Genomic DNA, 25756 nt, shown 5'->3' on the forward strand with positions numbered 1-25756 from the left:
AGACGTGGCCAAGGGATGGCGGCATTGTTCTCTTATCTGACTGGGGGAAAGCGGGAGAGGAGGGGACGGGATGAGAGCGCGTCTGAGGCGCAGCCTACACTGAATTCGAACAGAAGTGTGTGATGTGTGTTAAGTGTGTTTCACTGTGTGGACGCGGCTGGATCTCTAAACACATGCTGCAAGACCCACACTATTCCTCTGATCTGGGCTGGGGTTACTGGAGATGGAGCCGTAATTTGTGTCTTGACAAGGAGTGAATAAGACTATAAAAACTGGGAAGCCTGATTTTCAGAAGTTTTTCGGTGTGAGTCGTTTGACAGTCAACGAGATTTCTGGCAAAATGTGGGGACTGACGGGCATCATTGTGTGTTTGCTTCTGGTTTCACAAGATGTGGAGGCGCAAAGCAAGGTAGGTCAGACAAAGTAAACAAGTGCTTGAAAAAAAGTCTCAGCTGAAAGATTATACTATTTGACAGTCTGCAGTTGTTGACATTCTTATCGATTTTACCAAACGTGAATTTAGTTTTTTTTTGTAGTTGTGGAGCATATCATGAATTGAGGTTCACTTGCCTCATCGTTTTGCTATTTGGATGTCACAAGGAGAAAAGAGCATTGTTCCAATTTAAGGAACAGCCTCTTGCAATCAAACTGCGCAGTTAGGTATTAATGATAAATGTTAGTTGCATTCACTTATTTCGTTTGATTGCTTTCCAGAATTCACAGATTGATGTATGCAAAACTATAGATATTCCAAGTTTCCCCCACTCAAACCACTCTTTTTGCAAGCCTCGACTCCTTCGGGATTTGCACGAAGCGCCTCTTATTGAAAGATTATTGCAAGCAATGTTCGGGATGTTATTATTCCTAATGAACAGATTAGATTATGGTCGAAGGCACATGGAAGGCTTTACATAGTTTTCACACAAATAATTGAGAGCAGACCCTCGCAGCAAGTCGGGGTTGTGCGCAGAGAGCCGGGCAGCAGGTGGCCAATCCACTGAGCAAACAGGGTGTCCACCGGCGCGATGTATGCATAGACTTGGCACCGGTCCCAACCATCCGTGCGCAGTGAGGCGAAAATGCTATAGTTGCCAATTATGTTGAAATGGTATCTCGACAAGCCAACACTGAGAGGAATTCGATTCATGACAGGCAGGTTTAACTGTGTTTTCTTAGTCCCTGTTAGCGAAACTCATTCCAGCCATAGCCATCAGGTGTTTATAACTGGCAGCTGCCAAAGAATATTGACAACAGTTTTTAACAAAAATAACACAGGTAGTTTTTTCCGAGCTATTACATTGTTTTCAGCTGTAATAATGTAGTTTAATTAATATGACGAAATACCACTGATCTCCTTTAACATTCAACGTTCTAACAAACATTTGTTAAAGGCCATTGCACGAGCGGCATGGACTTTGTTTAGTTGGTGACTAAAACAACAGACTGTCTATCTGGCTTTACCGCGCAAGTCACAGGAGCCGTCTTTGAAAACTGCTTGCCCATAACCACAGTGGCCTCTTCGGAGTGGCAGCTTACGGACAGATGAAAGCAATCTTGGAGTGGAGACGAGCTAGCGGGGTAGTGGAAGTCACTTCTGGTCAAACGGTTGGTTAAACTCGAATGGAACGGCAGGAGAAAAAGTGTCACGGCAACGTCATGGTGCATCAGGGCACACACTTAGCAAAGGGCATGGATCCCAGGAATGTAACCCTAATCAGATGGCCCGTGTGAGAGGACAGAGGCCCACGATGCAGACTAAGCAGTACTGAAATGAATAGACCACAAGTCTTTACCTTGAGCTGTGCCTAACCTCATTTGGGAGGCATAGCCTTGCGAAGTGTGTGTAAATACAGCTGTGTGTTTTTTTTTAAAATCCAGATGTTTAGACAATAACTTTATGTCAGTCGCGTAAGTCAATTCATAATTCATAATCATAATGGAATATGACAATGCAATTGCAGAACAATGTTCACAATGTCTTCGCTGTAACCACACACAACCACACAAAACATGTCTTTCTCTCTCTCGCTCTCTCTCTTTCTCTCACACACACACACACACTCACTCACTATGGGGTGTGCAAGCAAATAACTGAAGGGGGTGCTTAATGCTCACTCTCCTCCTCTCTCTCTGAGGGCTATTTACATCTCAACAGTACTCTATAACAACAACAATAATAATAATAATAATAATAATAATGTGGTTTTGGTTGATTTGGTTGGACTCCAACTCAGAGTTAGAGAATGCTTTGTCTGTTTACCCGTGCTATGGGTGCTAGATATGGACACGTCTCTGTCTGTTTACCCATGCTATGGGTGCTAGATATGGACACGTCTCTGTCCGTTTACCCGTGCTAGGCTCCCCGTGCTATGCTAGATATGGACACGTGGAGTGTATTAGACAAGCTTAGCATGGACACTTCACACAGACTCTCATGCGCTCACACTTTGAGTGGGGTCAGAGGTCGGTGTGAAGAGTGACAGGAGAGGTTAAGCCGCCCAGCGAAGGAGCCCACCGCCTACCTCATGTGTCTCTCCCCTTTTGGCTCCTTCATCATCTTTCCCTGCGTGGTGATGATGATGATGGTGATGATGGTGATGGTGATGGTGATGATGTGGTGATGATGCGGTGCAGAGAATTCCCCCAAAGATCCCCTGCGAGTGAAAGTGTGTGGCGGCAGCTGCGTCCCTCTCATGCCAGATGTATGAATGTACCGCGGGTGGGGCTCAGCTGTCCAGCTCGCCATTGTTGACTTGGATACGGCCATAGCGTGTTCCAAAATAGTATTTTTATGTTGGGTGTAAAAAAAATTGGGGGGAGTGGGGGGTGTTGTTGATGATTGTCAGTGGCTGATTGTTAGTGGTTGCCAGTTTGCCTGGGAATTGTATGTGTTTTCAAGCATCTAATTTAGATCATCAGCATTATCCAGTGTAAGTGTTAAGAGACTTGCTGTGGATGATGTTTAACAGGCACGGACAATCAGAAGAGTGCGGCTCCGGTTTCGGTGTGTGAGCATTAAAACAGAACCAAAGCTGGTGTGACGTATGCCCTGGGAGACAGAGCAGCGAGACATTCTGTGATTTTGTGTAAATAAAATCTAGCATGAAATGGGAACAGTGTGTGAACAATAATATTAGTGTTGTTTGCACAGCTGTGAGTTTGTAGCCATCCCGGGTGCCATCTTTCGTTCTCTCCCTCACTCACTCTCTCCCTCCCTCTCTCCCTCCATCACTCTCTCTCTCACACACTCCCTCTCTTTCTCTCTCGCCTGTTCCCACAGACCAAAGCCCCACCCTACCCTTCCAGGAGTGTCTCTCTGGGGCTTTTGACCCTGTCAGGACGTCAGCCTCCCTCACATGCGGTGTTACCTACAGTCAGATCGCTCACGGCGCCGCTCAGGGTGGCAGCTAGCTCCCTCCCCGTCATTTATCATGAGTGTGTAACAGAAACATATTTATCATGAGTGTGTAACTGAAACATGAGGGTTGTGTAAGAGAAGGAGCCCTCCGCGGCGCTGTGGCCCCTATATCACTGTTGCAACAGAGGGGGGGTGGGGGGGGGGGGGGGGGGGGGGGTGGTCGCCGTGTTCAGAGCCGCAGAGGAAACCACAGCTATTTGTGTTTCGGAGCCACTAGCCAATGACCACTAGTTTAATTACTCTGTTTGGGAGACACTAGCCAATGACCACTAGTTTAATTACTGAAGTGCTTTTTTTTGGGTGGGTGGGGTCGGGGGTAGAGGTATATTAGTCGAGTGCTGGACCTCCATGAACTTTCACATTCTTAGTCTGGGAAATCTTACAACAGTACAGGCAATAATCCTGCCGTCATAGAGATGGTTCACTCACCCTTGTCATGGAAAATAAAGACTTGAAATGGGATGGTCTTTAATGGGCTTTAAGCATATGAGGAGTCTTCAGGTTAGTTTCACTGTGATTCTGTCTCAGCACAATGCAAACTATGACTAGATGAACACAGAAGACTAGAAGACACTAGGATAGAGGTGGAATGAAAAAGGCAAGACCCTCCAAGTCCATTCCCCTTCGTTTGAAAAAAATGCACTGAACAAGAAATGACCACATGAAGAGTTGATTCACTTCGTACAAGTCAATCAGTATACTTCTCAAATGAATATACATCTCACCATGATTACCCACGGGGTCAGTTCATGCCATTATAAATCTGTAGAACCTCCACTTATCATTGAGGAATAATATGATGGCCTTAGCAGGCATGCAGGCAGACAGAGGCGGACAGAGCTGTAGTAGTTTAAATATGCCATTTCAATGCTTCTGTAGACAGAGGCGGACAGAGCTGTAGTAGTTTAAATATGCCATTTCAATGCTTCTGTAGACAGAGGCGGACAGAGCTGTAGTAGTTTAAATATGCCATTTCAATGCTTCTGTAGACAGAGGTGGACAGAGCTGTAGTAGTTTAAATATGCCATTTCAATGCTTCTGTAGACAGAGGCGGACAGAGCTGTAGTAGTTTAAATATGCCATTTCAATGCTTCTGTAGACAGAGGCGGACAGAGCTGTAGTAGTTTAAATATGCCATTTCAATGCTTCTGTAGACAGAGGCGGACAGAGCTGTAGTAGTTTAAATATGCCATTTCAATGCTTCTGTAGACAGAGGTGGACAGAGCTGTTGTAGTTTAAACATGCCATTTCAATGCTTCTGTAGACAGAGGCGGACAGAGCTGTAGTAGTTTAAATATGCCATTTCAATGCTTCTGTAGACAGAGGCGGACAGAGCTGTAGTAGTTTAAACATGCCATTTCAATGCTTCTGTAGACAGAGGCGGACAGAGCTGTTGTAGTTTAAATATGCCATTTCAATGCTTCTGTAGACAGAGGCGGACAGAGCTGTAGTAGTTTAAACATGCCATTTCAATGCTTCTGTAGACAGAGGCGGACAGAGCTGTAGTAGTTTAAACATGCCATTTCAATGCTTCTGTAGACAGAGGCGGACAGAGCTGTAGTAGTTTAAATATGCCATTTCAATGCTTCTGTAGACAGAGGCGGACAGAGCTGTAGTAGTTTAAATATGCCATTTCAATGCTTCTGTAGACAGAGGCGGACAGAGCTGTAGTAGTTTAAATATGCCATTTCAATGCTTCTGTCCGGGGCCTGCTGCTTATTCCCTCAGCCACTGGCACACGGTGCAGGGCTCGGGAGGCAGCCAGCCAGCCAGCAGAGGCAGCAGGAAATTGAAGGCATCAGTGCAGAAGGGCTGCGGCTCCTCTGCCCCGTCATCCCAGCTCCAGGTGAAAGAGGCGCTGTCGTCAGAGTCTCTGTCTGTGCGTTACTTCAAGATTGGAGTTCCTCACTCTTCGCAGAGAGCTGACGTCTGTCGAGGAAAGACTGAGGAGAACGAGGGAGTTCCTAGACACGAAGAGATGAAAAATATCATAACTCCGTGAGATGTGTGATTGGAGAATAATATTGCTGTACATCTGGACTCATGCTATCAAGGAATTTGTAATAAATCACATTACCCGGGGCATAAGTGCCGAGCCTTAATGTCAACACCTGAAAGCCCCCCAGATCCCCCAACCCCCCACCCCGCTCAGAGAGAAAAAAGTCAAATAATGTGTCACCTTTTATGTAAACGGCATGTCATACATGCATCCACTTAACTGTTTGCAGAGTGCCGTTCATATATACAGGACAGTCGGGAAGTAGGGTAAAGAAAAGTGCCAAGGAATCTGTCCCCTCATTTTCCAAGACCACTGACGGATAACCGACTTCAATAACATCATAAACCGTTGCATAATAATAATAATAAAAAAACTGTTTTTCCAGACGTGTTAATCACTTTTAAGTGATGTGTTATCTGAATTTGCAGCACATTTCTGTAAGGTGTTGTACTGTCTGAATTTGCAGCTCGTTTTCTAAATGCTGCACATGAAATAACTTCCCCGGCCACCCTGTAACCCTCCCAGCCGGGTCAGAGGGCCTTGGGAAGCTCAGTGCACTCCCAATTAAAATGGTCCTGAGAGGAGAGGCGAGAGCAGGGAGCAGAGGCTCTCTGTATGTGCCGGGGGCACCTAATGAGATTTGGGCAGCGGTTCAAGACTGCAGATTGAAACCAAGCTAATTACCTGGGCCCTGTTTGACCAGTGGTGTGTGTGTGTGTGTATGTGTGTGTGTGTGTGTGTGTGTGTGTGTGTGTTTGTGTGTGTGTGTGTGGAGGAGAGTCTGCTGCCTCCTCAGTTTCTAGGCTTAGGAAAAGGACATTCCACAGCGACAGGATTACAGTGGCTTTGATCTGTTGTCATACTCAAAATGGGTGGACATCAAGAGGAACAGTTAAGCTGCACATTTGTTTTTTTCCCCTGCTTGCTCTAAGAGAGTCCTCTTCAGTTAAGAAGTCTCTCACTCCCTGCCTGTTTTTTCCCCCTTCTCTCTCACTCTCACTCGTGACTGAATGGCTCGGTTCAGTTTGTTACTGTGGTGATGGATTTGGAATTTCACAACAGGCCAAAACAGTCGTGTTGTGATGCCCCTTGATATCAGTAAGATACTGTAGCCCTACTGTTAGCAGGGGAGAAGAGAAAGAGCCACCCAGGTTAATGAGAATCACGTGTTTTTCAGCACAAAATCACTATAACATACATAAGAGGGTCTATCTTAAATCCATAACACTATTCAATAGTCAAAGTCAAGACAGTCACACTCAAGATTTGGGTGCTGCAGACTGTGTATGAATAGGCCTAATAGTTTGTAGTTTACATGGCTAGACATGTGACATATTGGCTAGCGGTCTCACTGCCTCCTGCACACACACACACACACACACACGAACGCATACACATAGACACGTGACATATTGGCTAGCAGTCATCAGTCCTTCCATCAGTTTCCTCCCAGTTGTCTCTGCGCCACCCTCACCTACGAGACACTATGTCAGCTTCTGCTCACACAGCGCTTAGTCTGTGTGTCCTGTCTCTCTCTTTGTGTGTGTGTGTCCTGTCTCTGTGTGTGTGTGTGTGTGTGTGTGTGTGTGTGTGTGTGCCTACTGTAAGAGTTTCTGCGATTGCATCAGGGCACGTTGCACAGAACAGTAGTCCCCTCCGTCTGGGCAGAGGGCCTCGGTCAGGCCTGTCTCTGTGTGTGTGTGTGTGTGTGTCTGTGTGTGTGTGTGTCTGTGTGTGTGTCTGTGTCTGTGTGTGTGTGTGTGTGTCTGTGTGTGAGTGTGAGTGTGTGTGTGTGTGTGTGTGTGTGTCTGTGTATGCGTGTCTGTGTGTGCGTGTGTGTGTGTGCGTGTCTGTGTGTGTGTGTGTGTGTGTGTGTGTGTCTGTGTGTGTGTGTGTGTGTGTGTGTGTGTGTGTGTGTGTGTGTGTGTGTGTGTGTGTGTCTGTGTGTGTGTCTGTGTGTGTGTGTGTGTGTGTGTGTGTGTGTGTGTGTGTGTGTGTGTGTGTGTGTGTCTGTGTATGTGTGTCTGTGTGTGCGTGTGTGTGTGCGCCTCAGTCAGGCTCGCAGTTGTTTGGTCAGCTGCCGCTGTGGTGTGCGGAGACAGATCGCATGGCAGCTGACTGGGGGCGCACACAGTGGGCAGATATGCAAGGCTTTACCACGCCGCCCGGGCCAGCTCTGCCATCCCTGTCCCTCCGGGGCTAATCGGCTCCCACGTGCCCTTCGCACCTGGGAGGGGGCAGCAGGGGTTCTCTGCCAGGGCTGCGGGACTTAACCAGGGATCCGCGATGAAAGGCCCAGTTTGTTCAGCCGTGGAACCGGCGAGATTGTCCATTAATCTTCGAGCCCGGGCACATCTTCCAGGGAGTTTCTAACGAGGGAAAAAAGGGATGAAAGGTTTGGAGAGGAATTTGATTTCGAGGGAGTGATCTCACGTCACGTTTATTCTGGGCTTAATGAAGACTCGCGGTTTTGGATGACATTGGAGACAGCTGTCGGGTTTGGCATGACTGCGGCCAAAGTGAACTCTGAACTCTGAACTCTGTTTCCCTGTGTGGAAAACATAGGAGGTTATTTGGCACAGCGCAAAACTCAGGCACTATTTCTGTGCACTATTACTATGAACCAGGGGCCTGTCTCTGGCCATCTTCAAACAATGCAGACGCCGCACCCCTCTCCGCTGACAGAGTCGGTTAGCCTGTTGACAAAGTGAGCTGTCCCACATGGAGCCACTGAGGAGCAAATTGGACCCAAACCACGAGGAAAGCATGTTTTGAACAGGGACCACAGTGTGAGAAACTGCACTGAATGACGTAATACATTTCCTGCCTGTCTTCTTAAACTGGAAGATCTGGATATCTCACACCCTCCCCACCAACACCCTCCCCCTCTCCAACACCCTCTAAATCAGACCATGGCACCGCAACAGCATCCAGAGAAAGAATGCTGGCTGTGAAGAAATTCTGTGTCTGTGTCTCACCCTTGTCCCTTGTCAGACTCGGGCCCATGTTACTATGGAGTTGTATCGGGGGGTCTTTGGCTTGCTGTTGCTCAGGGTCTCTTAAACAAATACTCACTGACAGGACCCCAACCCACACACACACTTACACACACTTAATGGCCAAGGGCATCCGTGTTTCTGTGCAATAAGATGGAGAGCTGGTCTACGGCGACGCTGTTTTGACTCAGTGACATCTTGAACAACTGCCAACATATTTGGTGTACCATCATTTTATTTTGTTTTGGATAGACTGTAATACTTACAGCCACACACACACACACACACACACACACACACACATTAACACTAAAAAGTGTCTCTCCCACACTCAGTCCCACACTTTGACCCAATCCTGTTGGATTTAGCCACTGCATTCTTTTGCTAATGAAACCTCAAGTCCTTCCGTTACGCTCATACAACTTTAACAGGAGGCTGTGCTTGGGCAGGCCCCAGTCTGGGAGGCTCAGTGTGGATATGAGCTGAGCAGAGATAGATAGATAGATAGATAGATAGATGGATACTTTATTAATCCCGAAGGAAATTTAGGTCATCCAGTAGCTTATACACTTAACTTAACTCACAAACATACATACACAAATCACAGTAGAAAAACAATACACATAGGGAAAAACATGTTCACAGGGAGTGGGGTGTATACAGATATTATACAGATATTACAGTGTGCATTGATTGTGTCAGTGTTGATGTCCACAAGGAAAGTAGTGCAAAGAGTGCAGAGAGATAGTGTTCATGTGCTTGTGTGGATAGTGCAAAGATAGAGTACTTGTGCTTGTGTGTGTGAGGATAGTGCAAAGTGATATAAATAGTAAAGACTGTGCAATGGGCTAGTATAGCCAGTAAAAGAGTAAAAAGATAAAAAGATGGACAGTGGGATGGAAAAATTAAGAGCTGAGAAGAGGAGGGGAGACTGAGGAAGACTCATGCAGAGAAGTCCATCTCCCTCCCCCTCCCCTTCTGTGTGGCATTAAATGAGATGACACAAACAAACAGAGCTCTGCTAAATGGGGTGGAATCCACACTTGGTCCCTTTATTGCACCTCACAAAACTGCCTGTTGTATTTTCAGATGACCATACAGATTTACTTGCTGATTTTTATGAATATAAGTGTACCAATGTGTGTACAGCCATATAGAGTATTTGTGTTCACATGTGTGTGTGTGTGTGTGTGTGTGTGTGTGTACGTGTGTGTGTGTGTACATATTCTTCTGTGAGTGTGTGTAGCATAGACTAAGAAGGACAGAGGTTGTCGAAGGGGTGATTCTATAGCAAGACGTCCAAACGCAGAAACAAAGACGCCATCAGTCGACTGGATCCTTGCCTCTCCTCACATTCTTCCACACCACCAACAAAAGGCCCTCCCCACTGAGACAGGACCTGGCAAACAGAGACATCTCACCCTGTCTGGTCCACTGGTCCTGGAGAATGTGACCTCTGCCGACAGGAGCATCCACAGAGCTCCGTCCGCCCCCAGTAGTCCTTCTCCTCCTCCTTCTCACCCTCCTCCTGTCCTCCTCACTTTCCTCCCAGGTTCAAAATGGAGGCAGCAGAGCATGGCGGGGTGCGGCCACAGTGGATCAGGGAGAGATGACCTCCTCCGCGCTGATCATTGGGGGCTATAGACTGGGCTGAACCGTGCACTGACCTCTGCCCTTTGACCTTCAGTGTCAGTGTCCACACAGAGACTAGTGTTCAGGGACGTCTGTGATAACGGGGGCTGTCAGAGGATAGAGACGTTTAATACAGATACCTGTGCTACACTGGGACTGCTGCGAGCTGGAGAAATGCCCTGGTGTTTGGGCGAGATATTATATATTTTAAAATATTAATTTACATTGGAATTAAAATAAAACTTGACTACAACTCACTGCCCTAGTTCTATCAAAGACGTTAGTTTTCACAGTTTTTCAGTCACATATTGTAGACATTTATATATATATATATATATATATATATATATATAATGCAATATCTAAACTGACAACTTTGTATAAAATGGTTGTGTTTATATAAAGTTTATAGTGTACAAATTCAGCAGTCCAAATAAGTTATTATAAGTTATCAGTTATATAAAGTTGTCAGTTTAGATACTGCATTGTCCTCTAGGATCCTTTAGCAAACTGAAGAATGTGCTGCAATGCCTTCATGTAATGACAGACAATTCCAAGTCAACCAATGCCAACTTATAAAACTGAGAAAACATTTGTGGAGCTTGAAATGTTTGGAAATGCCCCCGTAAAGTTTGGTTTTACTATTTCCTTCAAACAGAAGCCTCAGAGGCAGCCTGGGAGTTTAGTGGCCTGTTCCCACATTAACCCAGATCTCAGTCACAGGTGGTAGTCCTGAGCGGGAGCCGTTAAACCTCACAGAACGTAAAAGTGCCTGTCTGCCTCGTGCTCTGATCAGAAGGGTACTGTGAACCAGCACCTCCAAGTCTGCAGAGGCGACAGTTGTGAGAACACAAAGCTGGGAAAAAAAACACTTTTTGGGTGTGTATGAGTATTTGTGTGTCTGTCTGAATCCGACTACGTTTGTGCTTGTGTGTGAGTGTGTGTGTGTGTGTGTGTGTACAACTGTGTGGAAAGTGAAAGAAAACTCACCTTGCATGTTTCACTATTCATAGTTTAGTGGAATGACTACAGAGCATCTTGATATGAATAGATATTTATTTAAAGTGTGATGTGGTTATGTCCTTTACTGTTCTGACCGACCGTTCTGGTCCCATACTAGCCTGGGTGGTCCTGTTGTTTATATGAAGCAGAGCCACCTGGTTGCCCAACCTGTCTTAGGCCAACTCTTGTGTGTGTGATCTGAACATACACATTCAGGTTCCATCGAGACTCTGTAAGCCAGGAGGCAGTTGTGTGTGTGATCTGAACATACACATTCAGGTTCCATCGAGGCTCTGTAAGCCAGGAGGCAGTTGCACTACACACATTTACATTTACATTTATATTAAGTCATTTAGCAGACGCTTTTATCCAAAGCGACGTACAAAGGAGAAAACAATCAAACTACGAGCAATAGAGACCTAGTGTAACAATAAATACTACTTTACGTAAGGGATAATGTATTGTCCGGAGGTCATTATCCAAAAATAAATCCCGACGGGGCGAACAGCACCCCGACGCGCAGCAGAGGCATGTTGTTTCGTCCTGAAGGGATTTTTTTTTGGATAATGACCGACAGGCAATACATTATGCATCATACAAATGTTTTGTTGTTTTTGTCTATCTCTTTCTATATCTTGTCTCATTACGTCTGTTTCTACTGATCTATCTCTCTCTCTCACTATCTATCTCTCTCTCACTCTATCTATCTAGCTATCTCTCTCTTTCTATATCATGTCTGATCTCTCTCTCTCTCTCTCTCTCTCTCACTCTATCTATCCATCTAGCGTAACAATAAATACTACTTTACATAAGGAATAAAAAGTGCAGGAATGTAACTACTGTAAGTGCGAGTTTAGTACTAGTTAGAGGAGATAGCACACAACACGCCCTGCCCCCTCTTCCTTTCTCTTCGTCATTAATGACCTAACCTGTCACAACATGCCTCCCTATCTGATTCTCATTCAATCAAGTGAAGAAGCAGTGGCCTCACTCTAATGAAAACCACATCTTCTGGGGGAGGCCATCATGAAATCCCCTGTACCAACACTGTAGTCACAAACGAACACAGTACCTGTACCAGTACCACAGTGCCTGTCCATTACAGGGTTACAATACAGGTAGCCTTATATCAGTAGCACACACGCAAGACACAAACGAACACAGTACCTGTACCAGTACCACAGTGCCTGTCCATTACAGGGTTACAATACAGGTAGCCTTATATCAGTAGACACACACGCAAGACACGTGAGCTCCTAGTATCACATCACCCGAGTGCTTTTTCTTAATGTACAGTACTCTGTGAAATGTACAGGGAGTGATATTTTTCTTGAGCACTCACTTTATTCACATTCTAGGTGCTGGCAGTCCTAGTGCTGATGGTTACAAAGCATGCAGTGAAACTCTCATTTATCTCACAGGCTGTAATTTACTGCATGTCAATGAAGCGGTGGAGGGGAGAGGCTCTGTGGCTCTTGGCGGAGGATCAAACCAAACATTCTGCTTTTGTTTAGCGTGCACAGCCCATTGTGAGGACGGGGCCGGGTTTCATTTAGACAACTATGCGGCAGCAACAGGAACCGAGTGACAGTTAAAGGAAAGTGAGATATTTGTAAGAAGTTGCTGGACAGTTATAAAGGTTTCATTGTCTGACCTCAGTGTTGTAGTAGATGAATCCGTTCATCCACTTTTGCAGACATGGGAAATTAGACTGATTTATTAATTTAATGTTTGGCGGAGTGATCTCTGATTTATGAGGCATTTGAATGTGACGAGCCTTGGCTGAACTTTTGTTGACTATCTTAATGGAAATTCATTAAGCAACATCAGCTTGTTTCTTTATCATCCCTCCCACTCTGTATCTCTCTCTCTCTCTCTCTTTTAGTGTTCTGACTTGTGCCCTCGTGACCTAGTTTCCAATGTTTTTGAATAATGTCGGTGAAAAACACATTTAGTCGCAACGCCCTAGTTCTGGTGATACTATTGAGATACATGTGTAGAACACATTGACACATTGTATCCTTGGGAGCACAGGACTCACAGGAGATACAAAGAAGTGTACGGCAAATATATTAAACAAATGTTTTGTTGTTTCTGTCTATCTCTTTCTATATCTTGTCTCATTACGTCTCTTTCTACTGATCTATCTCTCTCTCTCACTCTATTTATCTCTCACTCTATCTCTATATCTATCTCTCTCTTTCTATTTCATGTCTGATCTCTCTCTCTCTCACTCTATCTATCTCTCTCTCTCACTCCATCCCTCTGTCTATCTATCCATCTATCTATCTCTATATAATGTCTGATCTCTCTCTCTCTCTCTCTCACTCTATCTATCTCTCTCTCACTCTATCCCTCTGTCTATCTATCCATCTATCTATCTCTATATAATGTCTGATCTCTCTCTCTCTCTCTCACTCTATCTATCTATCTATCTATCTACCTACCTGCCTAGATCTTTGGGGAGACGGAGCCTGTGCGGATGACGTCTGAGGGTTCGGACTGCCGCTGCAAGTGCATCATGCGGCCTCTGACACGGGACGCGTGCGCCCGCCTGCGGAGTGGCAGCGTGCGGGTGGAGGACTTCTACACGGTGGAGACGGTCAGCTCGGGCTCCGACTGCAAGTGCTCCTGCACCGCCCCGCCCTCCTCCCTCAACCCCTGCGAGAACGAGTGGAAGATGGAGAAGCTGAAGAAGCAGGCGCCGGAACTGCTGAAGGTAAACACCACACAGGGACTTCTGTCACTTCCTCTCGAAGGCTTTTCTTTTCTCTCTTTATTTCAGTCATTCCCTCTCTCTCTCTCTTTCACTCTGATGTGAAGTCTAGGTGTATCAATAGCTCTGAGGCTTTTGTTTCCTGTCTTCATGTCTCCTCCCCCACCCCATCCTCTCTCTCTATCTCTCTCTCTCTCTCTCTCTCTCTCTCTCTGTGATGTGAAGTCCAGGCGCATCACTAGCTGTGAGGCTTTTCTTTTTTCTCTTCATTTTGGCCTTCTCTCTCTCAGGCCATTTGCCCTCCAACTGGTTGACCTTCTCCCTCGTTCTCTTTGCATATCTCTCCCTGACTCCCACTCTGTCTGCTGCTCTCTGCCTCCATCTCTTTTTCCTTTGTCCCTTTTTTTCTTTCCCCTTTAATTCTTCTCTCAATTCTTCCTCCTCCTCCTCCCCCTCCCCCCCCTTTCTCTCTCACACTAAATTACCTATCCTGTCATTGCGTCATCTGCTCGGCCTCTACTTTAATTAACCAATTAATCAATATCAATCAGTGATCAATATAATCAATAGCCTTTTCTGATGAAAATCGACCCCAAAACGGACCGATACAATAGTCCAGTATTCCCAGTATATACTATATATCGTGTTCTTCAGTCCAAATTATTTTAGCGTGTCCCACAGGAGATGACTGCTGCTGCAGGATGTGTATTGTCATTCAGCACCCCAACCCAATGCCAATTTGCCAGACAAATGATCCCAGCACTACGCCGACACTGAGCAGACCCTGCGTGTCCACAGCCTCACTCTTAGGATCTGGAGAGTGAGAGCCCATGACACGGTGTAGCCGCGGAGCCATATGGTGGAGTGAAGCACATATGACTCTCATTGAGGGCAAAGCCTTCAGACTAGACACTAAAAACAGAAAGAAAAGAACATCTGATGCAACCGTGCAGAGGCCAAAAGGGACTCCACCTGCTAGACCACAGAGAGCTGAGGCTGCAAATAGATATTTTTCCCTCATCCATCAGGTTGTTGTGAGTTCACTCACAAGTAAATCATACATTTATATGGGCACGCCACAGTGGATAAAAAAAAAAAAAAAATTAAAATTAAAAAAAAAAAGAGTTTGACAAATGAGAATAGGGGATCAACACAGGTTGTGTTCTTTACAACAGTTGAGGTGATTGATTGAGGCTATATATAAATATTACTCTCTGTGTGTATTGAATGTATCCATACTGTGTGTCTATGTGCGTGTGTGTGTGCATGTGTGTGGGTGTGTGTGTGTGTGTGTGTGTGTGGATGTACTGCAGTTGCGTGCATTTTAAATACACAATATGATCTCAGCACTCATTTGTTCACAAGTTTGTGGACTTGTAGGTGGACAGGTTTGGATTTGAGAATTTATATGTTAACATTTAGCTCAGTGGTTGGGTTACAGTTATACTGCTGGCATTCCTCTCAATTACATTTTATTAACAATGAGCGTTGTCTTGAGGCCTAAACCCCCCCCCCCAAATGAATGTTTCTATGATTGCGATGGTGAAGAACAACTTCCCTCTAAGCAAGTCACCTTGAGCAGAACCTGGTTGGCCCATCTCTCTCCCTTACCTGCCTCCTCTCTATCTCCTGTCATTCCTCTTGCCAAGTCTTTCAAGATACATTCCTTCACGCTCCGTCTCTCCAACAATCTTCCTTTCCTCACATAATCAGTCTCCCTGTTCCTCTTAAAATACACACCTACCGGTAAAGCCTTCGATGCAGGTCTCCAGAAAGAGTCAAAACAGCCCCTTCCCTTCCAGGTATGCCAAGAAGGAAGGTGTGTGTGTGAGAGGGGTGGTGTGTGGGGGAACACAGTCTTCATGGGCATCCAGCAAGCCCTGGTGTGGTAGTCTCTGCTAAGCATCAAGGCCTCGTCGCAGACTCTTGCTTCTTTTTATAAACATCTCAATGACATCATTATGTTCTCATTCACTGTTTAAGTTTGTCATGAACTACAACAAGAGCTGGATCTATTTAGAGTTGAATGGGACAATGTTGTATAATCTTACTATGCTATTTATGCAGTGCTGTTGAAGGAGATATTGGCCCCTTTGAGAATATTTCTTTTTCGTTTGTTGATAAATGGGAACCTTTTGCAGGATAATTCTCTCCCCCTCACACACTCCAATAACTCACCAAAATATGCCCCAGGGCCTAGTGCCTGTCATGCTGAGTCTTTCTTAGATGAATTGAAATCCTATAGATGAGCAGAGAACTCTAACAACAGATGGACAACATGGATTTCTTCAAAGACTGTCCGGCAAGACAAATAAAAACTAATAGCGTGTTCATGCAAACGAATGCTGGACATTCCGGTTCAACTAGAGCGCTTCTTGAACGCCATCCAAAGAGTAGTCTCCCAGTCTGGGTGTGTGTGTGTGTGTGTGTGTTTTTGTGTGTGTGTGTGTGTGTGTGTGTTTTTGTGTGTGTGTGTGTGTGTGTGTGTGTGTGTGTGTGTGTGTGTGTGTGTGTGTGTGCGCTTGACCAGGCTCCCGGTCTGGGTGTTATGATCCACTGAGCAAATGTAAGCCTTTGAGGCTGATTAATCATCCTCTCTCATGCTTTCTCTTTCTGTTTTTTTCTGTTTTTTCTAGCTGCACTCTATGGTGGATCTCCTGGAGGGAACACTGTACAGCATGGACCTGCTGAAAGTCCACGCGTACATCCGCAAGGTCGTCTCCCAGATGAACAACCTGGAGGAGGTGAGCACTCCTCGCCATTTTTTGGGGATTTAGAGAACGAGGGAGGAAGGAGGAGAAGAGAGTCTGAGAAAGAGAGAGGAGAGGAGGGTAATCTGCGTCCAGAAAAATGTCAGCAAGCAAAATTAAAGGGAAGATTGTGACACAAAAGAAAAACATCCCCATAAGTCACAATGCTGTAGGAACACAGGCAAACAAGTCTGAGTGTTTAAACTGGGCCACAGCGCAGGGAACAAGAGGAGGGTTTTGAGGGTGACGTGCCATAAAAGCAGAGGCAGCTATGAGAAATGGAAATGGTTGGGCCTCAAGCCTCTCCAACGAGCAATTCATTAGTCCTTCTCACAGAGCGCACAGCGAGAAAGTGTCCATTTGCGTGTTGGCAGGGATCACATAATGAGCTGTGGCCGAACTCAACAGCCGCTTAAGGAAATTATGTGGTCGCCTTTACTTAATCAGAGTGTTTTGCTTAAAACCGTATCCCTGTGCAATGGGAGCTGAAAGCAGGCCATGGGAAACCACAGCCCTGTTGGTTTAGAGAGCGCAGTGATTGAATGCCCATGAGAATGCGTATGAAGACTTTATTTCACCACCAGTGTGGAATGCCGAATCCCATAGATCATCGTGATGAGCTTCAGGATTCTCAGGGATAAAAAAAATCACATTCCTGTGTTTTTCATGATGTCTTTGTGTTACGCTTCAATTTGACATTTAAGATTTAAGATTCATTTCACCCAGGAGAGAAGCATAGGCCAGTGGGACACTGTTCAAATGCAGCTACTGTGGCAGTGATTCACATCCAACTTGTGTTCTGGTATCTATGGGAAACCCAAATGACATATTTCTGTGGTCCCGCTTCTGTGCTCCAGAACATAAAGACCAATCTGACGCGGGAGAATGACTTTGTGAGAGACAGCCTCAGCTCCCTGACCAATCAGCTGAAGCGCTACGACAACTACTCCGACATCATGATCAGCATCAAGAAGGAGATCTCCAGGCTGGGTCTCCAGCTGCTGCAGAAGGACTCTGGAGCCGCACCCAACAGCAAAGTCCAGGTAGGCCTCTGAACCCTCACCTATGAAGCCCAGGTAGGCCTCTGCCACTCTCACCTATGAAGCCCAGGTAGGCCTCTGCCACCCTCACCTATGAAGCCCAGGTAGGCCTCTGAACCCTCACCTATGAAGCCCAGGTAGGCCTCTGCCACCCTTACGCACACTCATTCAAGGCTGGCTAGGCGCTTACGCACACTCATCCAAGACTGCCCTTACGCACACTCATCCAAGGTACCCCTTACGCACACTCATCCAAGGTACCCCTTACGCACACTCATCCGAGGCTGACTAGGTCTTTACCTCGCCCATATGTGATGTCCAGGTGAACCCATACTTTGCCCAGCAACAAAGCCTGGTGGACCCTCAGCAATGCTCAGTAGCTCAAAACACTGCCCAGGCAGAAATAACAATATCCTTGGGTAGACATTAGGTAGGGCTCATCTTACGCAGAAAGCAGACCCAGTTAGACCACAGGTCTCACAACACCTATATAACCTGTACAAGCAGGTTTCAGCTGCATTCTACAATATAGACCTGGGATGTTTGATGGGATGTGTACTGGAACTTTGTATATGTATATGATACTATATGTTCCTCTGTTAGACTCCTAACCTGGAATCTTATAGTCAGAGTTTCTCTCGCAGTCTTTTGCCTCTGCTGAGCTCTTATAAAGTGTGAGAGGCAGTTGCCATAGTTTCCCCATTAGTTAATTAGTGCAGATGCACAATAACAACACTCCCTGTTGGCAGGACACGGCGGGCGAGAAGACAAAAGAAGCAAGCAAGTACCCGGCCAAGAAGCAAGAGAAGGCAAAAGCACCGCCCAAGGCAGCCAAGGAGAAACTGGTCAAGCCCAAGAAGGAGGTCACCAAGCCGGACCCCACAGGGAAGGTCAAGGCCACCGGTCACCAGACAGGTGTCATCAGAGGGATCACCTACTACAAGGCCACCAAGGCAGACGGCAGAGACGGCAGTGCCAACAGCAGAGGTAACCTTCTAAAGAGTGCAGTGTTGGGAAAAAAGGTCTTATGGTAGAACCCTGGACAGAGACTAACGCAACACTAGTAACGCACCAACTTTATTATCAAACTGATGTTTCGGTCAGTCAGACCTTCATCAGAAAAACCCACCAAGGTGTACACATCCTCAAATCTACACATTATGGTAGAATCCTGAACGTTTGTTTTCATAAGGAACCTTCTGCGTACTTTTAGGCATGATCATTTTAGTTTTTTGGTCCACTAACAAAAGTCTTTTGGGCATAAACATCTTAGGTTTTGGTCTACAGAACAAAGCCTTTTGGTTAGTAACTTTATGGCAAAGAGCTCTTTAAATGTAGTTGTCTAGGTTGTAGTGGAAATGTTAAGCACTTTTCACAGGCGAAGACCCAGAAGACTATGGGGAAAAAACACACCAAACAGACATTATTTCATTCCACAAACACTTGTGTAGAGAGGATGTGTGGCTCTGATTTCCTCCTTTGAGACAAAATAGTTTCCTGCTTTCCAGTGGAAAAAAAACTCGACCAGCTGCACTGCACTACACTGCACTGCTCTAGACTACTTGTATTGCTCCTGCGGACTGTGAATCTCTGAGAGATGTATTTTCGGAGAGATGTCTTATCAGACATGTATTTGGTCTGAATAGATGAGTGGAGCGATAGAGAGAGCTTTACGGACCAGGCGTAGAATGAAAGGGAGGAGGTCTTAAACGTCCCACAATTCCCCCCTCGAGAGGTGTGCCGGTTATGTGTAATGATGCTCTGATACAAACAGAGATTGTGTAAGGGTTGTCCTGGTCCAAAACACACAGATCGACATAAGCACTGATGAGGGTGTAATAACCTTGTCACATTTCCACATTCCCTCTCTTTTTCACTGACACACATTCACAAACATTCACTCACACTCTCTTCCCCTCACCTCACACACACACACACACACACACATATACACACACACACACACACACACACACACACACACACTCAACCCTGCCCCTTAAGAAAACACATCTCGGATACGGATGTGCAGATCGCAAAGAGACGCACATGCTCCATAACTCATCTGTATTCTGTTACCGCGTCAAACCCTAGATAGTCGGCCGCAGAGGAAACCTGACACATTATTAGTATCGGGCCACGCTCTGTGAGATAGCGCAGATATAAACATGTGAGGAATGCACAGCCCCAAGACACCTCACACCCCCGAAAGCCCCGTAAATCTGCCCTGATTTGGGACGAGACGGACGGATCCTTCAAAACCCTGGAAAGAAGTCGTGAAGAGAGGTAGAGAGACAGGATGTAGATGGCTTGGGGAGGACAGAAAAACACCCCCTCCTGAGCCAGGCGTTGAGTGAACAGAATGTGAGGCCAGAATGTGAGGCCAACACAAGATGAATAGAAGCCAAGCTGAGGTTCCGTCAGGTTGAGACACACAGCCTGCAGAGCGCCAAAAACACAGATAAGAGCACGGAAGGTGCTCGCTTAGAGGAGTCTTCTATAGGGCTTTATATGTAATGTTGTATAAGCTCTGTGTGTGTGGATCTAGTCTTGCACTCAGGTTTTCATCGGTCTCCAGCATTAAAAGAGCTTCCTGCAGACAGTGTTTGTTTATACTCCTGCTTTGGGGAAGCGCTCTATATCTCCCGGTCCATACCAGTGTCCTATTATGGAAATATGTGCCCCGCTGTTTTCATAGGCGGCATTCATCAAGCTCATCCTTAGAAGGTGCCTCTGACGGAGAGCCAGTTGGCCAGCCACGCTGGGCTCAGAACTACGTACCTGCAGGAAGACTGACAACAATCCCACAGGGGAAAAAGTCAACGCTTTCCTGACATTGTCTGTAGCAGCAGCAACGGCAGCTTAGCACAGGGGTGGGTGTGTGTGTGTGTGTGTGTGGTTGTATGGGGGTTCTCCAGGAACAAGTGTGTTTAAAAACTAGGCCAAGGATGAGGCAGAGGTCCAGATGCTGGATCCGAACCGATCACTGGGTCGGATGGAACCGGCACATTCTGGGTGGCCTCACAGGACACACACACACACACACACACACACACACACACACACACACACTTACACGATGGGGATGCCACCACCGTATGTGTGAAGCTGCTAAGGGCAGCAGGCCAAAAGTGAGCCGTAATCTGCATCCAAACTCGGGGGGTCTGTGTGTTTGTGTCGGAGCTTGTGTGAGCTGGCGCGTCTTCAGCATCTTCATTAGGGGTTTATTTTCCTTGGGAGCGCCGCTGTGTAATCTGTTCTGCTCCACTGAGCGTTCCCAAAATCTCCAAAGCAAACGCTTCATCTCCAGCCTCCCTCTCTTTTCCGCTCTCTCTCTCTCTCTCTCCATTCCCTCTCTCTCTCTCTCTGTCTATCTCTCTTTGTCTGTGTCTGTTAGAGAATACAGCCAAGACTCACAACTCGGGCTCTGACAGAGAGGCTCGTGTTGAGGAGAGGCCCAAGGAACCAGACACGTTCCGCGAGGTCGAGGGAACCGACGGTCCTGTCACTACGACGACAGAAACCACTGTGACTATCGCCCCGACAACCACCACCAAAACTCCCACCACTACTAGCAGTACGACCACCAGCTCCACCACCAGCAAGACCACCAGTAGAGGAGTAGACAGACAAGTGCAGCCTGCCCCCACCATTCTCCTGATGTTAGACAACAGTGACAATAGCAGTCGACTGCTGACAGATAAAATTGGTAAGCGGCTTCATTCACTTGAAGACACATGAACTCAAAAAAACAAGGGATGAAGTGGTGTAAGGATTCGGGTATATCGGGTATATTGACAGAACATTTAGTGATGGAATGGTATATCTACGTATATAATCTTGCTGGTACCATACGCTTTTTATTTACATATTCATAGTTGAACGTTTTCCCATAAGTGAATACCTCATGGGCCCTCCCAAGTCTGCTTGTTTTAGCTGAAGACAGGATAAAGTGGTCAAAGCTGGACTCTGGTTTTGAATGTTTGGTTAGATCATGAATGTATTGCGCAGCCAAGTGCTGTAATACAGTATGTTGCACAAGCTGAGAGCTAAATTACAGCCATCATTCTCCTCTCAAGACTTGATTTATAATGATATCAACTGATTTCCCTACATGATTCATCTCCGCCGTGCTATCCTCTTAGCACACAAGCATCCATCACTGATTGCCACACACTGGCACTATCTGGTTGAGATAGCTGCACTGGCCAGATGGTTAGATGAACCCTTCTCTGGTGTGTCTCAGGTAAGGACGTGGAGTGCGAGGGAACCATCGCTTCGGTGGAGATGCCAGTGAAGCACCACAGCTACGGACGGAACGAGGGGGCCTGGATGAAAGACCCTCTGGCCAAGGACTCCAAGATCTACGTCACAAACTATTACTATGGCAACAACCTGGTTGAATTCCGCAATCTGGAGAATTTTAAACAAGGTAAGGACTGGTACTGACTCACAAATTCGTAAAGTGCCTTTAATATTTTAAAAGAAACATTTGGTATCTATGGTGACTATATTAGAAAAAGACAACTGTTTTGTTTACGTTATTTAGGTCTCGCAAACAGAATAAGCCTGTAGTCTTTCCATTTAATCTCACCTGTTCATCATGCTAAGATTAGATATTTAATTCACATGGCAGGTGTTTAAGCATGTGTTATATTTAAATGTCAGATGACAGATGCTTTCTAATAAACTGTCATTAGTTTGAAGCATAATGCAATTGTATAACTGAAACGTCTCCAGAAAATCACAAAGTTCTTTTGGGGCCAAGCTGAAGTTACACCACTCATGACACAAATCACCATCTGACTTCCATCTTTCTGCCGTAATTGAAGGATTTCGTACTTTTCCTCAAACATAAAAATAAATAAGGAAGAATAATATTTATTTTCTGTGCACTTAAACCTCGTTACACAGATGTTCCCTGACTGCAGGACAACAGTAACCAAACATTAAAACAAAAGAGTGTAAACGGCAACAGAACAGAGGTCACAATGCCCTTTTCCCATGAGGCCTTTGGCCTGCTCTGCAGCGGATATGTGGCTTCCTCCTCCTGTCCCACTACGCATTGTTAAATGTGTCCAGTGGTGGTAGATGGAATATGTCAGTAAAACTTAATCTGAAGGAAAATGCTTTGTTCAATTTCCATCAGTCACATTGGCTTGTGGTTCAAGAGACCTGTCAAGACTGACGTCAGGCATGTTCCAAGGAAACAATGTTGAATGGCTAAAAAACCTTGAGCTGAAGTTGACCCCAATTCTTTTTTAATGACTGATGGTCTCTCTCTCTCTCTCTCTCTTTCTCTTCCCCTCTCTCTCTTTCTCTCTCTCTCTCTCTCTTTCCCTCTCTCTCTGAACAAAGGACGCTGGACCAACCTCTACAAACTTCCCTACAACTGGATTGGAACCGGCCATGTGGTGTACAACGGCTCCTTCTACTATAACCGGGCCTTCACAAAGAACATCATCAAGTACGACATGAGGATGCGATACGTGGCCGCCTGGACCATGCTGCATGACGTAGTCTATGAGGACACCACGCCTTGGAAGTGGAGGGGTCACTCAGACATTGACTTTGCTGTTGACGAAACTGGCCTCTGGGTCATCTACCCGGCAGTGGACTACGACTACGGCCAGCAGGAGGTCATAGTGGTCAGCAAGCTGGATCCCATGGACCTGTCTATCAAGAAGGAGACCACCTGGAAGACAGGACTGAGGCGGAAGTCCTACGGAAACTGTTTTATCGCGTGCGGCGTGCTCTATGCTGTCGACGTGTACAACCAGCGGGAGGGTGAGTTGTCGTACGCTTACGACACACACACGGGCACGCAGAGAGCCCCACGTCTGCCCTTCATCAATGAGTATGCCTTCACCACACAGATTGACTATAACCCCAAAGAGAAGGTGCTGTACGCGTGGGACAACGGGCACCAGGTCACCTACAACATCAATTTCGTGGAGCATACAAAGTCTTAAAAAAAAAAGCCTGACCAAATATCTTGCTCCTGGCAACCTTTCCCCTCAAAATTCCATCCAACCGAACAAGCACTTTTTTTTCTTTCGTGTTACTCCGATTAGGGTTTTTTTTTGGTTTTGTAACAGGTTGTTCTTTTGGTTTTTTGTTGTTGCTCTTGCTGCTGTTAATAAGGTATCGCCATGTTCAGTCCATGTTCAAAGACAGCACCAGACTCGTCAGCTACACTTGTTTTCTTGGCTGTAGACAGCTGATGGCTCGTATGTGTTATTATTGGTGGTGATGGGTGATGAGTCATGCTTCAGCGAATCATGATAAAGCTCAGACAGAACTCCGACTAAGACTAGTTGTTCGTTAGCTTATGACAAAGAGACTAACATGAGCGCTCTCTGAAATCCGCTAACTGAGGTACAGTCAGGACTGAGATCAGTTTCTGTCATTTTTTTTGGTCAATTGTTTTATAAATCCAGGGACATTCAAGTTCATTTACACACGTAGTTGTACACACTGTGTATGGTAAATTATGCTTTTCAGTCAGAGATATCACTCTGGAGTTTGTTGGACTGCAATTATTGATTAGACCATATATGCCTTTAATATGAGTCTGAATTTGAATGTTTTCCTTTTTACAACTAACTTTTCTAAGGTTATATGTGATAAGCCTTTTTTTTTAATTAGAGTACTACTCTGTTAAACTATGTAAGACTTTGTCAATCTGTAAATATTTTAATCATGTACTTCTAAAAAAAATTGCAAGGTGCTTAGTAGGTTTAACCCATTGTTCAATGTAACCTCTTTGACAGAGTTTTCCGCAGGAAGAAGATAAATGTAATTTAAAAGCTGAAATGATGCTGAAGTGAGCTCCCCTGGGAGACTAACTGTTGGACTTTAGGCCTTCCCACTGTAAATAACACGGAAGGCGCACATGCGATTGTTTTGTGTTTAAAAGCCTTTGAGAAGTAGACATCTAGGTCAGTTTTACCCCATTCTATGCCAAGTTTGATATCATCAGCATGTGACTCGTTTAAGGCATTTTGGTTTCAATGTGCTCACTTGTTTCAATCCTCCAGACACGTTTCTACAATGAACTAAATAAATATTAAATAAACATGGACGGTCTTGTGCTGTTTTCTGAGCGTGGTCAGATCGTTATCACTTTAAAAGTTCACTTGATGAAGGCAGCAGCAGAAACACTCGTAAGACAAATTGTCCTTAAGAAATATGTTCCGCGGCTGTTTATAGAGGCACATACTTTGAACATTACAACTGTTTCGTCTGTTTTCTTAACCGTAGAATAATACATGCCCAATGCACTACGTATGGTAATGTTGTTCATAATTATTCATAATCATGACTGATTACTTGGAAACCAACAAACCTGAATCAACCCAAGGACTCATATTCTAATCTTGTCAAATTACGTCAGGAAAGAGGGAACTACTGAAACGGCAGTGGCAACAATGGCAGCAGTAGGTCTCCGGGGTGATGAACGAGAGCTGCTCGAGAGCTTAGTTGCTAAGATACCTGCATGCCGTATGTGATACACAGCATATGATGATAAGATAAAAGTATAAAGTAGATCAAAGTATACAGAGAAAAGTATGCACATGTCTGACTTCTTTCACCAAGAGATACAGGGTAAGGGCAGGTACTCTGCCCAATACTGATGCTTTCACTGCTACATGTTTTTTAGTGTGAGTGTGTTTTGTTTTTAAATCATAATCTGTTGACTTTGATGCCTCAGGCCGCTTATTTTGTGGAAAACCACAACCCACGAAACGTAATGACATAATCTGTGATGATTAAACAATATACAGCCATTCTTTGATTTGTAACACAATGAGTTATCATCCTTAAGCCCTTTAATTGAAACTTGTTCTGGTGCTAGTATCTCTAATTTAACTCCTCCAGACTTAGAGTTCACCTCCACATCACAGGACAGTCCCTAGCCACCTCTTGTGTTAGATAGTCCAGGCACTGCGGAGCAAACTCAGAGTGAAAGCTGCGAAACAGGCGCCCTCAGATCACCTAATTGGATTAGGTTCATGCCAGTGTCTGCTCTCATTACAGACACACCCCAAGCAATCTGCACGCCAGACTCCGAGGCTCTCACATCCCATGTTTTCCAATGCAGAGAGGGCAACATGGCACAGGGCATGAAAATTATACAACACAGAAAGCATGAAATGGCTTTTAAAGAGGCAAACTTAAAAGTAATCCAGCTAGTAAATCT

At 45.5% G+C, this 25756-nt stretch overlaps 1 protein-coding gene across 1 annotated transcript; it reads left to right on the plus strand.

Moving 5' to 3' along the window:
• Window positions 1-62: 62 nt before the first annotated feature.
• LOC105911077 (olfactomedin-like protein 2A) lies at window positions 63-24635 on the plus strand. Its single transcript, XM_012839855.3, has 8 exons — window positions 63-409; window positions 13503-13766; window positions 16400-16507; window positions 17371-17556; window positions 18303-18540; window positions 20951-21262; window positions 21800-21985; window positions 22912-24635. Exons 1-8 carry the CDS (start codon window positions 341-343, stop codon window positions 23523-23525), a joined length of 1977 nt encoding a protein of 658 aa, XP_012695309.1. The 5' UTR covers window positions 63-340; the 3' UTR covers window positions 23526-24635.
• The last annotated feature ends 1121 nt before the right edge of the window (window positions 24636-25756 follow it).

This window comes from Clupea harengus, chromosome 12, assembly GCF_900700415.2.
Source record: "Clupea harengus chromosome 12, Ch_v2.0.2, whole genome shotgun sequence".
Taxonomy (NCBI): Eukaryota; Metazoa; Chordata; class Actinopteri; order Clupeiformes; family Clupeidae; genus Clupea; species Clupea harengus.